The sequence below is a fragment of the Canis aureus genome, chromosome 1, assembly GCF_053574225.1.
Source record: "Canis aureus isolate CA01 chromosome 1, VMU_Caureus_v.1.0, whole genome shotgun sequence".
NCBI lineage: Eukaryota > Metazoa > Chordata > Mammalia > Carnivora > Canidae > Canis > Canis aureus.
The window spans coordinates 5,192,953-5,205,825 of NC_135611.1; the positions used below are offsets into that span (position 1 = coordinate 5,192,953).

The following is a 12,873-nucleotide window of genomic DNA, read 5'->3' on the forward strand; positions in this document are numbered from 1 at the left end:
GAGAATTCAAGTAATGGACACATCAATTATAAGCAACATGTCTTGACCAGACAGTTGCATAAAGAATTCTAAAAAGAGATCCATTAGCATCTTCCTCTTAGTTTTATTCAGTTTTTATCTGCCTTTAGAGGGCATGTTAAGAAAGTACATACCTTCTACACACATGAACAAGCCTGATTTCTAAAAGCCAGATCACTTCATAAAATGAGTGAGCACAGCAGTGACAGAGCAATTAATAATGCCAAGAAAAGGGTATCTGGATTTATTCCCCAACAACAGTTCCACCGCACGAAGAGTTGGAACCATGAGTACAATGTTTGTGTTTACCTAGATTAATCTTATGTAGGTTGCCCTGTTCTTTCTTCAATGAAAAACTTTTATCTGTCTGTAATCTCTCTACACTAGTCATGTTTCATACTCTTTTGTCTTCCTCCTTGTAACCATGCACTAAGTTTCAAAAACTGCATGAATTTAAAGTATAGCTTTAATAATAAGCCATTATTTAAAAGTACAGTAAAATAAACCTTACAGTTTTAATGAAAATATGTTCATTGAAATGTGAATTTATTATTCAAATCCACTCATAAATTCAACCATGGAGACAGAACTTGTCTAAGCAGAGCACAATGATTTAGAAAAGCTGTCTATTTAAAATAAAGAATGTATGGCAGGTTTATAGAAACAGTGCAGTGAATTTTTACATAAATTTAGAACAGTGGCTTATGCATTTTCCACAAAAAAAAAGTTTAAAAAAAAATTTCCACCCCAAATTAAACATTAAAATGGAACACTACATTTGACAGAGCACAGAAACTAAATCAGGTGCTGCCTTCATGAAAACCAAATCCCCAGGACATCTTAACTTTGAAAAGTGTTCACTAATTTTGATCCTTGAAAGTAGAATCTTGTTGCCTGGGAGTTACACTTTTCGATATAAACCATCTGGCAATGAATAATTTTAAATCCCTAAAATTCTAAGAAAATTTTTATTATTCCATTCCTCAAAAGCCATTTAATATGTCCTCTGAAACTCACAGTACCACTTAATAGCTACCTTGAAAAACCAAACAATTAGGACTCAGAAACAACTGGAAAGCTGTTAAGAGACGGGAAAACTTAACAAAGGCATCGGAGGGGCAAGGCTTTTTGATAAAATGAAAAGAAATTTGTCAAACAACCTGCTTCAGAATCACTAAGGCCTAATTAACTTTGGAAATGTTATATGTCAACACTGACTTATGGCTGATGCCCAGAGTGCCACACAGCGGGTCATGTGATGAGCAAATGCAGCATGGACTCCAGATCCCAACTTTACCCTCCACCTGCAGTTTACAGGTGAACGCAGGTTTGCAGATGGGTACATACCTGTATGAGTGCGAATATGCGCTAGAAATGCCATCGAGTTGCTACTTCGACACATCTTCCCGCAGTACTTGCAAACATTGCCCTGATTTTCTTCCCTCTCGCGGTTGATTTGCTCAGTGTCTTCCACTATGTACTTGTTCACCTCGCGGAGCAGTTCTTCATGCTGGCCTTTAATATGCAGAAATAAATTCTGCTCTGAATCAAAGGGCTCCGTACACTTGACACATTTAAAGGTGGCCCCGCCCTCTGGAAGCTCCTCTACACTGGCCTGCTCATTCCTCATGTGCCCAGCACTGGCCAGATGCTGATGAAGGTTGCTCTCAGTATAGAATGACTTTCCACACAGTAAACAATGGAAGTGTTTCTCCTTTGTAGGGTGTTTCATGGCTATGTGAACATTCAGTCCACTCAAGCCATCTGCTAAGAAGCCACAATCATCACACCGAATTCGTGTGGATTCCCCAAAGGAGCCACCGTCAGATTTCTTCTTTTTCATACCTTGAGCACAGTCTTTCAAGGGCAATTCACTGATTCTCACCCCTGTTGTTATCAGACCCTCTTCAGACTGGTCTAACAATTCTCCATCTTCAGGGTTCTTTATCCTTATTATGGAAGAATCAAACCGGCCAAAACTATACATGGCCTGTCCTCTGTCATCAATACTGATTATAGTTTCATAGACATCATTACTTTCAACTGTGCTATCAGAAGCTGGACCGTCCTCTTCCAAAATAATTTTAGTTTCATGTTGGGAATTCATCAGAATTTCCTTGTTCTCCATAACTGGGTCTTCACCACTATCTTTCAAATCCTCCGGATTCTGCGCACTTCCAACCTCGTTCTGACCACTGCTTTCCAGGTCCAGCTCCTGCCTTGTCCCCGTCATCACAACAGGCATGGTGCTTTCAGCCAGATGCCTTCCCCCTACACCAGGTCTGCCGAGGCCTTTCTCTGCATTCTCCCCCGCCTCCCCAACATCTCTCTCACTAGGCGTGCTCGGATCACCAGTGTCATTCAACGCGCCACGGGCTCTCTCTACTGCCTCATAATCCAAAGTGGAGCTTCCTGAATTTTCATTCTGAAATCTGCTTGGGGAGCCACAATTAGAGGAAATATTAAAGGACACCATCTCCTCAGGTTTCAGAGCTTTATCCTTGGCCAGGGGCTGTTGGAAATTTCCACAGAAGGAATGATCTTCACTGAGATTAGATTCTTCTTCAGTCTCAATCTCTACAGAGTTGGGAGCACGGAGTATCTTAGACACATCTAGACTAGTATCCTCATCCAAAACACAAACATCAGCATTATTTTTAGATCTCAGAATTTCTTCAGATGATTGGTCTGAAATTATCTGATATTCTTCAGAACTGTGTTGATGCTGCTCCTCTGGGATGATGATATTTTTGGACACATCTGCAGAACTTGCTTCTATGTCAGAAGAGGTTAAGTAAGACTGCCTTTTCATCTTGTGTTTCTCTGTGGCCGCGTGTCTGGTCATCTCTCGGCGAGTCACAGCATAGTAATCGCAGGCCATGCAATAAAAAGCAAATTCTTTTGTATGTTTCCGTTTTATGTGCAGTTCCAGAGAAGCAGAAGAGTGAGCATTAAAGTCACAGTGAACACACTTATTATCACCTGTACCCACACCATCTCTCTGGGAGCATGCATCCCCCTGCTGAGGAGGGTCCTCTGGTTCTAGAGACATTTGTTCCTTTTTATCAGTCAGGTGACTGTTGACTTCCCCATCTGTAGAATGAAATACATTTTCAACTTCCACTTCAGTTGGATTTCCGTGCTCTGCTCCTGGCTTTTCTGAGGTGCACGTATCTGATTCAGCTGACTTATTAGCAAGTTCATCAGAACCTGCTGAGATGGCATTCCTTCTGCAGGCTTCCAGGTTACCCCCTTCGGGGCCAACAATGATATCTGAACTTTGCTTGCCATTTGCTTCTATTTCTACACGTCCTTTATGTTTCTTAGTGGCACAATGACGTTCCATATCTCCCTTGGTCACAGTATAATACTTACACACTTTGCATAAATAACTATACTGGTGACTGTGTTTCCGTCGAATGTGAACAGTCAGGTTTGTGATACTGGAGGCCAAGAGACCACAGTGAGAGCATGTCCGAGAGATGTTACCTTTGGGTCTCCCTCTCTTTGAAGTAGCAGTCAAAGCTACTTCACCCTCCCTGGCCGTCACACCAGGCTGTGGCACTTCCTTGCTAGTCAGTACACTCTTTTCAAGACAGGAAGACTCCTGCAACTGCACCCCTTCCATGTGGCCTTCTATTCTTCCATTTCCAGAAACGTGAAGCTCCTCTTTTCTGTCATTTGCACCTATACACACCCTTTCAATACACTCTTCAAAACTTAAGCCAATGTTGTTTTTCTTGGCATTTTCAAGATGCTTGCTTCTCTTAATGTGCTTCTCCATTCCCTCCTTGCTCAACGAATAAAGATTACACGCTTTACAAAGAAAGTGGTAGTCCTGACCATGCCGGAGCTTTATGTGTCTCGTGAGAACAGTGGAGGACCTCGTTTTATAAAAACACTTCTTACACTGAAACTGAGGCTTACTTGAATGCCTTACTTCGTGTCCATGGCTCACCCTGGGCTTACCTGCTTCCTCCTGAGCTGCTTTACCTGACTCGCTCATTTGATCTTTCATGTTCTCAGATTCTAAAGAACTTAAGGGTAAGGTCTGCAAAGCCAAATCACTGTTAAAGGACTGAGAAGTCTTTGGTTGAACCAGTAAACAAACGTGCTTCTCGGCCATTGCATGTTCTTCCAGGTCTTTCTCAGACAAGAAGAATAGATTGCAGGGAGCGCAAAGAAAACCCATCTTGTGCTTTTCCTTCATGTGGTCTCTGAGACTTAGTTCATCCTCAGAAATAAATGAACAGCACTGACACCTGAGGCCAGCGGCAGCGTGCTGGTGCTGGCTGTCATGTGAATGCCTGTCCAAGTCCCTCCTCAACGTGCTGGAAAAGTCACAGGCCTGGCAGTGAAGCTTCACCTCTCCAGGGGGGGCCCTCTCCCCGTGGGTCTTCAGCTCTGTCCTGTTTGTAGCCTCCTGACCACGGTCTGTACAAGTCCACATCTGACGATCGGCAGGTGGCCTCACCACCATGGAGCTAAAGGAGCACGCCCGATGGGAGCTTCTTTGGTCCTGCTTCAGGTCTGCACTTTCTGAGGAAGCCACACACACACTGTCGACACTGCCACTTGTTTCCACGTGTTTGGCCACGGACTCTGCCTCACTTGTCTTCACCTGGGTTCTAAAGTGTTTCATGTACATCCTCTGGGTGTCATTAGCTGCTCTTTTACTAATTCCTAAGAGATTAAATCTTTTCTTGGCCTGGCCTTTTAAGGTAAAAGTGCCAGTCCGTCTTCGGAAGCTACTGCCCAAGGTGAGGATGCTTCGCTCGGGTCTGGGTCTTGAGCTTACGCTGACACTGTGTGCTGCCTGTAAAGTATTTTTGGTAGATTCAAATTTCTCTAGGAGACCCTCTGAACTGACCAAAGCTCCTAACTTTTTATTTTTATCCTGGTTTTCAGTGTTTCGAGCTATGCCAAGGGAAGTAACGTTTTCTTCGATGATCTCTACTTTTTCTGATGAAGTATTCCTGGATGGCATCATTTCAACAAGCAGCTCACTGCTACTTCCACTTTGCTTAGAAATGTTTCCTCGGAAATCTTTACATTTGCTTCCAACATTTCGTAATCCTTTTGAATCACCTGTCTTTGCTATTGGTTTAGAAGCTCTTGGTTTTACGCGAACATTTTTTGTTCCCATGGCACATGGTTTCTTAGGGAAGGGCTGTTTTGTTAATATCTGTACAAATCCTCCACGAGCGGCAAGATTCTGACGTCGGAGATGCGTTTTGCCGAGATAATGGGCATTCAACAGGTTTTCTTCCACACACTGAAAGCCACAGAGATCACAAGAAAAGACTTGCTGTGGCCCATGTGTCTGTCTGACATGCACATGCAATGCTGCACTGCTCTCTGCTTTGTGGCTACAGTGACAGCAGGTATATTCCATAGATTGTTGCGTATGACATTCAGCATGTTTTTCCAAATCAGGGCAAGAAGAAAACAAATGACCACATATGCTGCACTTGAAAACTGAATCTACATTTCCAATGGTACAACTAACACTGATCTCTTTCAGGGGGAAAGGAGATTCTCTTTCCGGATCAAGGGAAACCATTTCCTGAGCAGATTTTTTTTCAGTGTCTATTTTCGGAGAAACAGCATCCACAGTGCTAAGACTGCAAGGAGGGGAGAAGGCATTGGGAAGACGCGTGCCTCCATCTGGGCATTCATTCAGGAGGGTCTCCCTCACTGTCTCACTTAACGGAATATGCCCTTCTGGGACCATGCTTGCAGAAGTTTCTAGCCTGTGAATGCCCTGTTCTTCAGGCTCCAGGTGCTCTGCCTCAGCTGATAATTTCATTCGTTTGGAAGCATGTTTGTTTCCGTCTTCCACCACAGTGACACTGCCAAAGTGTGAGGATTCTGGAAAACCTCTTTTGCTGGTGGGATTCTCTGAGGAATTTGGGATCACATCAAATACAGGCCCACAATCAACATCATGAGATGAAGTACTTCTCAAGTCTTTTGCTTCTTTGGTGATATTTTCATCCTCATCATTCTCTGGCTTCTTCTCAGTATCCATCATTAATAACGTACCGGTGACGTTGCTTATGTCAGGGCGGCTCACTTGGCACTCATAACCTGTGCACAAAATAAACATGGTATTAAACCTCTCAACGTAGAGAACACACACGCACATATTTTGTCCAAAAGTCAACATAAAGTGACATGCTGAGTGAAAAAAATATCACAGCCTCAATATTTCCTTTTTATTGAGATGAACTTGATGCTGTGTGTCAAGTCCTTATGAAAAGTTCAAAGTCAGATGTAGGAAACACCACATCACCACACTGTTGGCTCAGGAAGCAAGACTATGGCATCTCTGACTGAAGAAGTGTTCTCAACCAGCTTGCAAAAAAAATTCCCATGAGTCAATTCTCTCAACTAGTACATTTCAGTTTACTTTTTTTTTTTTAAATGGAGAAACCGTCTTCTCAAATTTTATTTCAGCAAACCTCTGTCTGTAAAACAGATTAAACAAAACTGCTGTGACTCAAGCCAGGAAGTCAGGCCTTCCCCTCTGCAGCCTCCCAACCAAAGCCCAAGCTCCAGTGTAAAAGGAAATAACAACTGCTTCATCCTTTGCCCCTACAGCAAAGAGACTTACCATTATTTTCTAAATATATCTTAATTAACAACATACACATTCTCATCACACATCACTATTCCTGCTCAAACTTTCCAACCAATGAAAAGCCACTCCTGTTCCCACTGTCAATCACCAGTTTCCTCATCTAATAGCCATTCTGTACCGTCTGAAGGTTAATGACAAACAGAAATGTCAGCAGGAGAGCAGGATTAATGAAGAAAATTTTGGGGAGAGAAAAGAATCTCACTGAATAAAATGCTTTAAAATCAATAATATTGATTTTATTTTTCATTATGCAATTTAATTCAATTAAAACATATCATTTTCCATTTACTTTACACCAAGATTGGAATTTTCAGCCAAATGCCATTGGATTTGATGTGAATAAAAAACCATAAAATATTATGGCCTCAAAACTAATGAGAACTACTTTTAACTATTTTAACTACTTTTTTCATAACAATGACAAACCAAATAAAGGCTGTTGCTTTGGCTCTGTGAAAAGTGGGGAACAAAATATATTTATGTGACACCAAAAGCAACAAAAGAAAAAATGGATAAATTGGGCTTTATCAAAATTGAAAACTTCAAATGACTGTATGCTTCAAAGGCCACAATCAAGAAAGTGAAAAAAATAACTGACAAAATGGGAAAAACTTTTTACATATATCTGACACAGGACTTAATCTAGAACATATAGAGAACTCTTACAACTCAATGATAAGAAGATGAGCCAATTTCTAAATGAGCAAAAGGACTGACTACACATTTCTCCAAAGAAGATAAACAGCCAAAAAGCACATGAAAACATACTCCGTATCAGCTGTCATTAGAAAAATGCAAATCAAAACCATAATGTAATACCATTTCATACTCATTAGAACAGGTAGAATCAAAAGGTCAGTTAATAACAGGTATTGGTAAGAACGTGGAAAAGTCAGGATAATCACAAAAATGCTAGTGGGGACAGAAGAGGGTGACGCCACTTTGGAGAAGAGTCTAGTGGTTCCTCAAATGGTCAAATGTGGAGTTACCATGCAGAGCATCAATTGCACTCCTCGGGATACACCCAAGAAAAGTGAAAACATATGTCCTTGCAAAAACTTGTACACAAATGTTTACAGCAGTATTCTTCACAATAGCCAGGAGGTGGAAACAAACCAAATGTCCATCAAGAGACTAATGGAAAAACAAAATAAGGTACATCCATATCCACACAATGGGACTTTGGCCACATAAAGGAATGAGGTACTGACATTCACCACAGTCTGCATTGCCTCAGAAATGCTAAGTGAAAGTAGCCAATTACAAAAAACTACATAGCGTAAGATTCCTTTCACAGGAAATGTCCAGAATCGGCACATCTATAGATATAGAAAGAAGGCCAGTGGTTCCTTAGGTGAGGAGCAAGACAGGGGGTGAAAGCTAAAGAACACAGGGTTTCTTTCTGAGGTGAGGAACGTGTTCTAAAATTCACTGTGGTGATGGTTGCACATGTCTGTGAAGATACATAAATCCATTAAATTATAGTTCAAATGGATAACATGTATAATATGTGAATATCTCAACAGAGCTGCTTAAAAATTCTAAATTTACATATATAATCTAAAACACAAAAACATCTTGTATTTGGTACTGTGTTATAATAACAGAGTGTACCATTCTTGTAAAAGAGTAAAAAAGATAAATGTACATAGTTTCACCACACTTACAAGAGGTTTACCATTTCTCCAGTATGCAATCCAGAAAATAAATTAAGTAGGAGGTTAATAGATGTTTGGGCAGGAAAAACATACCCCTGGTCAAATACCTTTAGGCAACTCTGGTTTGAACCAAAGTTTCTTTACCACAGGATGTCTCAGCACATAAGCATTTCTCAAACCAATTTCATTACAGAACTCATTACTTATAAAGAATCAAGAGACCACAGGTTCCAAAGAACCCTTTAGAAAATGCTCCTTTAAATAAAGTATTGGTTCTGCTAGTCAATATTCGTAATTAAAGAGCAAAGCGGGGGGGGGGGGGGTGGGAATGAATCATGCATCTGTCCCAAAAACAGTATTCTTGGTTGTAGATACCAGAACTACAGCAAAGAACACAAAATCTCTGCCTTACACTGTAAAGGATATGACTTTTTTTTTTAATAGAAATATTTCCCAATCCAGAACATCCACCTCTAGTCAAAAAGAGTCACAGGGACTGGATTTGCTCTCATGCATTAGACAACTAAAAAAGAAAAAAACAGACAAAATCTATGAAACAACATCATAACACTTTGGACATCAGAAACTAAAGAATTAGGGGCACCTGGTTGGCTCAGTGGTTGAATGTCAGCCTTTGGCTCAGGTCTTGATCCCAGGGTCCTGGGATAGAGTCCTGCACCAGGTTCCCCATGGGGAGCCTGCTTCTCCCTCTGCCTATGTCTCTGCCTCTCTCTCTATCTCTCATCAATAAACAAATAAAATCTTTAAAAATTAAAAAAAAAAAAAGGAAAGAAAGGACAGTGATCAGAGATGAGATGCAAATAAGAGAAGTCCCAGCTTCCAGCCTGGAGAAAAGACCCAGGCCACAGCACAGCAATGGGGATCTCATTCAGAGCCCAGGGGTCTCCCAACAGAGTCAAGGGACAGCTAGAGTCTGTCGGGTAGAGTCAGAGAAGGGAGAAACACCAAAAAAGAACAGTTCAGAGACCTGCAACGGGCCCCTCATGGATGTCCCTATCAAAATAGAGAACATGCCATCTTCTTATAAAATTCTTCTCCTGCGGGATCCCTGGGTGGCGCAGCGGTTTGGCGCCTGCCTTTGGCCCAGGGTGCGATCCTGGAGACCCGGGATCAAATCCCACATCGGGCTCCCGGTGCTTGGAGCCTGCTTCTCCCTCTGCCTGTGTCTCTGCCTCTCTCTCTCTCTCTCTGTGACTATCATAAATAATAAATAAAAGAAAAAAAAATTAAAAAAAAAATTCTTCTCCTGCCCCTCACACTCACTCCTTGGTAACTCCCCCTCCCTGAGACAACCACTGCCCAGTATTCTTCTGCAATGAATTAGTCTTGCCTGTCCTGAAGTTCATAGAAGTGGAATAGGACAACAGGCCTTTTGGGGGAAAGGAAGGTCTGCCTCCTTTGCTCAATACAATGTCTTTATTGCATGTATTAACAGTGCATGTGTTCCACTTTGGTGCTGAGCAGTATTCTGTTGTATGGATATACCACAATTCCGTCAATGGACACCTGAGTGGTTTCCTCCTCTTTGGCTATTATGATAAAGCCACTATGAATATTCTTTGCAAAGTATTTTTATGGACATATATTTTCATTCCTTTTGTGCAAACACCTAAGTATAGTAATACTGAACTACAGGAGCAGAGGTGTATGATAGCTTTATGAGAAACAATCTGACTGATTTTCAAAGTGGCTGTGCTGTTCTACACAGCCACCAGCAATGTCAAGCATTTTGACTAATCCATACATTCTCGCCAATATTTGATGCTGTCAGTCTTTGCAATTTAAGTCATTCAGGTAGGTGTGTATGGCTTTAATCTGCATTTCCCTGACAGCTAGTGATGGTGATAAATACTTTGTTATGTGTTTTATGAAATGTTTGTTAACCTTTTGCCCACTTCTTACACAGGTTGTCTATTTTATTATTGAGCTGGAGGAGATGTTTATGTGTTCTGAATATAAATCACTTGTCAGATACATAGTTTCACAAATATTTTCTTCCTTTTCACTTTATTAATGTCTTTTGATAAGCAAAAGTTTTAAATTTTGATGAAATCAATTTTTTCCTGTTCTGGTTATTTATATGTCTGGTTTGTTTTTGTCTTCCCATGCTAGAAAGTAAGGGCATGGTTTATTTTATCCACCTTTATATCCCAAGAGCCTAGAACAATTCCAAGCACATATAAGGTACTAGAATAAGCAAATATTTCATTGTGCTATAAAAAAAATGTCTCTTCCATACAAAAAATTAATGTCTCTTCTCTCTGAGTATTTAGAGGTAAAATGAAAAATATCTGAGGTATACCTCAAAAGAGTCGAACAGAGGGACACAGTGAAGGCTATGTGGTGATAAAGATTAATGCTGAGTGACAGTTACATGGAAATTCAATATACTATTCTATCACCTTTTGTATAGGTCTGTATATGTACATGTATGAAAATGTCCACAGCATAACTTATGTTTAATTCTTTTTAATGTTTCGTCTAAAATGGTGTGAATTATCTTCCTTTCATTTTTTTTTCAAAATTTTTATTTATTTATTCATGAGAGACAGAGAGAGAGAGAGGCAGAGACGCAGGCAGAGGGAGAAGCAGGATGGAGACACAGGCAGAGGGAGAAGCATGGATGCAAGGAGCCAATGTGGGACTCGATCCCGGGACTTCAGGATCATGCCTTAGGCTGAAGGTAGCATTAAACTGCTGAGCCACCCAGGGATCCCCAATTCTCTTCCTTTCAATGATGACTCCAGCCATCTCTTACCCTTCCAACACTGCTATGGCATACTACTCTACTACCTTCACTGTGGACACTAGCAGGAGTTTCATCTTTAGAAGTATATGCATAGAACAACCACTAACTCACACACACCTAAGCAGAATGAATGTTCTAATGATGGCACCTACTAATACATTTTTGAGACAAAAGAGTGACCACTGCATTAATGTGTACACGCAAAATAACGAAATCCTTTATCTTCTATAGAATGCCTCCAAAATTTTAAAACAAAAGGAGAAATATTTCTACACTTGTTATTACCCAACTGATTTTTTAAAGTAATGAAATAATTCAACATCTTATTTTATCAAGAAAGAACAAACATTCAACAAATATATACCGAGTGAAGGGAACTATCGTGCTACAGATGCGTTCTTTGCCCTCACCAGGCTCTTGTTCTGTTATGAGCCATGTCACATACACACAAAGGAACTCTAATACAAGGCCACATATGAACATGTGTGACAGGAACTAAGATCTACAGCTGTATCAATGAGCAAGGAATCATACTTCCAAGCAGAGTATCTGGCCAAATAGCAGAAATATCATATGAGCTACGGTTTGAGGAAATTGAAACTACTTTTTTCTTTTTTTGACAGAGCAGGTAGCAGCAGTGAAACAACTCAAGTAGAAGAAAGGGATTAGGCAAAGCCACACAACACCCACAATGCAAGCATGCAAGACTGCTGCCTGCAGTCCAGAAAGCCACAGTGCTGATTTTCTACTATACAAAAGCAGGGGGTCAACCGAAGACCATGTCACACAAGGCTATGAAATGAAAGTTGGAATTTATTCAGTAGTGCCAGTGAGGAATCACCAAAACACAGCAGTACTTTAGGATGATTAATTTTTCAATATGCAGGACACACCACAGGTAGAAAAATTATACACGCAGAGAGAGTGTCTTCCAATAGTTTAAGTTACAAGGTCCAGAACTAGAATGATGTCAGTAAAATTATTTAATAAATATCTTAAAGTGATCTAAAGGGGATTAAACAAAAGTGAGAGCATTCATGCTAATGTAAATTAAACAAAAGAGTCTTCAACAGAAAGAGTATGAGAACAAGCACCAAACTGCCAATGGAGATGGGGGAGAGAATCCAACTCACCCAGCTACGACAGTTTAAGTACTCATTTTTCTGGAGGCAAATTTCATTCATTCGCTCAACAAACATTTATGGAAAGCCAACCAGAAAGTACCTTTAATTTTCTCAGAAACAAAGCAAATGAACAGGTAAGGGACTCACTGCCAAACAGCAGTAAGTAAGAAATAATCTCTGTTTCTTCGCAAAATACTGGTACCAGTGGAGAAAGAAAATGAGTCTCATACATCCTCCCAGAGTAAAGTTTCAAGACTCAGAACACCCAGGAGGGGTCTATGCTAAAGTAATGGGATACAGTATTAAACCCATCTTCTGAAAGCATGTTTCCTATACAAATCCATTAATTACCATTCAATATATATCCTCAGTGTGCCACAAAGATTCTTAAACACGTAATTCCATGCACTTTATCTCCTTATCCAAATTCCCAACCAGTTGTTCCCTGACTTAAAAAAAAAAAAAAAGAAAGAAAGAAAAGAAACAAGTAAGCTGCATGTAACTTTATCATCTTCAATTTCACCTATAAATTATTACCTCACCAAGAATCTGTCATAAAAGTAAGTTCCTGCTCTAATTGACACAGTCTCTGCCATGGTTTAAAATTCTTTAAAAAGTTGCAAGAGAGAAATCAAGACACTCCTGAACTTTTTTTTTTTT

General features: G+C 40.4%; 1 protein-coding gene across 11 annotated transcripts in view; it reads right to left on the bottom strand.

The window, feature by feature from the left end:
• The window catches only part of ZNF407 (zinc finger protein 407), a 447,661-nt gene that overhangs the window by 411,979 nt on the left and 22,809 nt on the right, over positions 1-12,873 (bottom strand). For all 11 annotated transcript variants that reach the window (XR_013368900.1, XM_077878678.1, XM_077878691.1 and 8 more), the window contains exon 2: positions 1,366-6,108. Coding sequence is in view for 10 of the 11 variants with exons in the window: in XM_077878678.1 (XP_077734804.1) it covers positions 1,366-6,052 (4,687 nt within the window). In the remaining variant the exon portion in view is untranslated. The remainder of the gene's footprint in view (positions 1-1,365; positions 6,109-12,873) is intronic.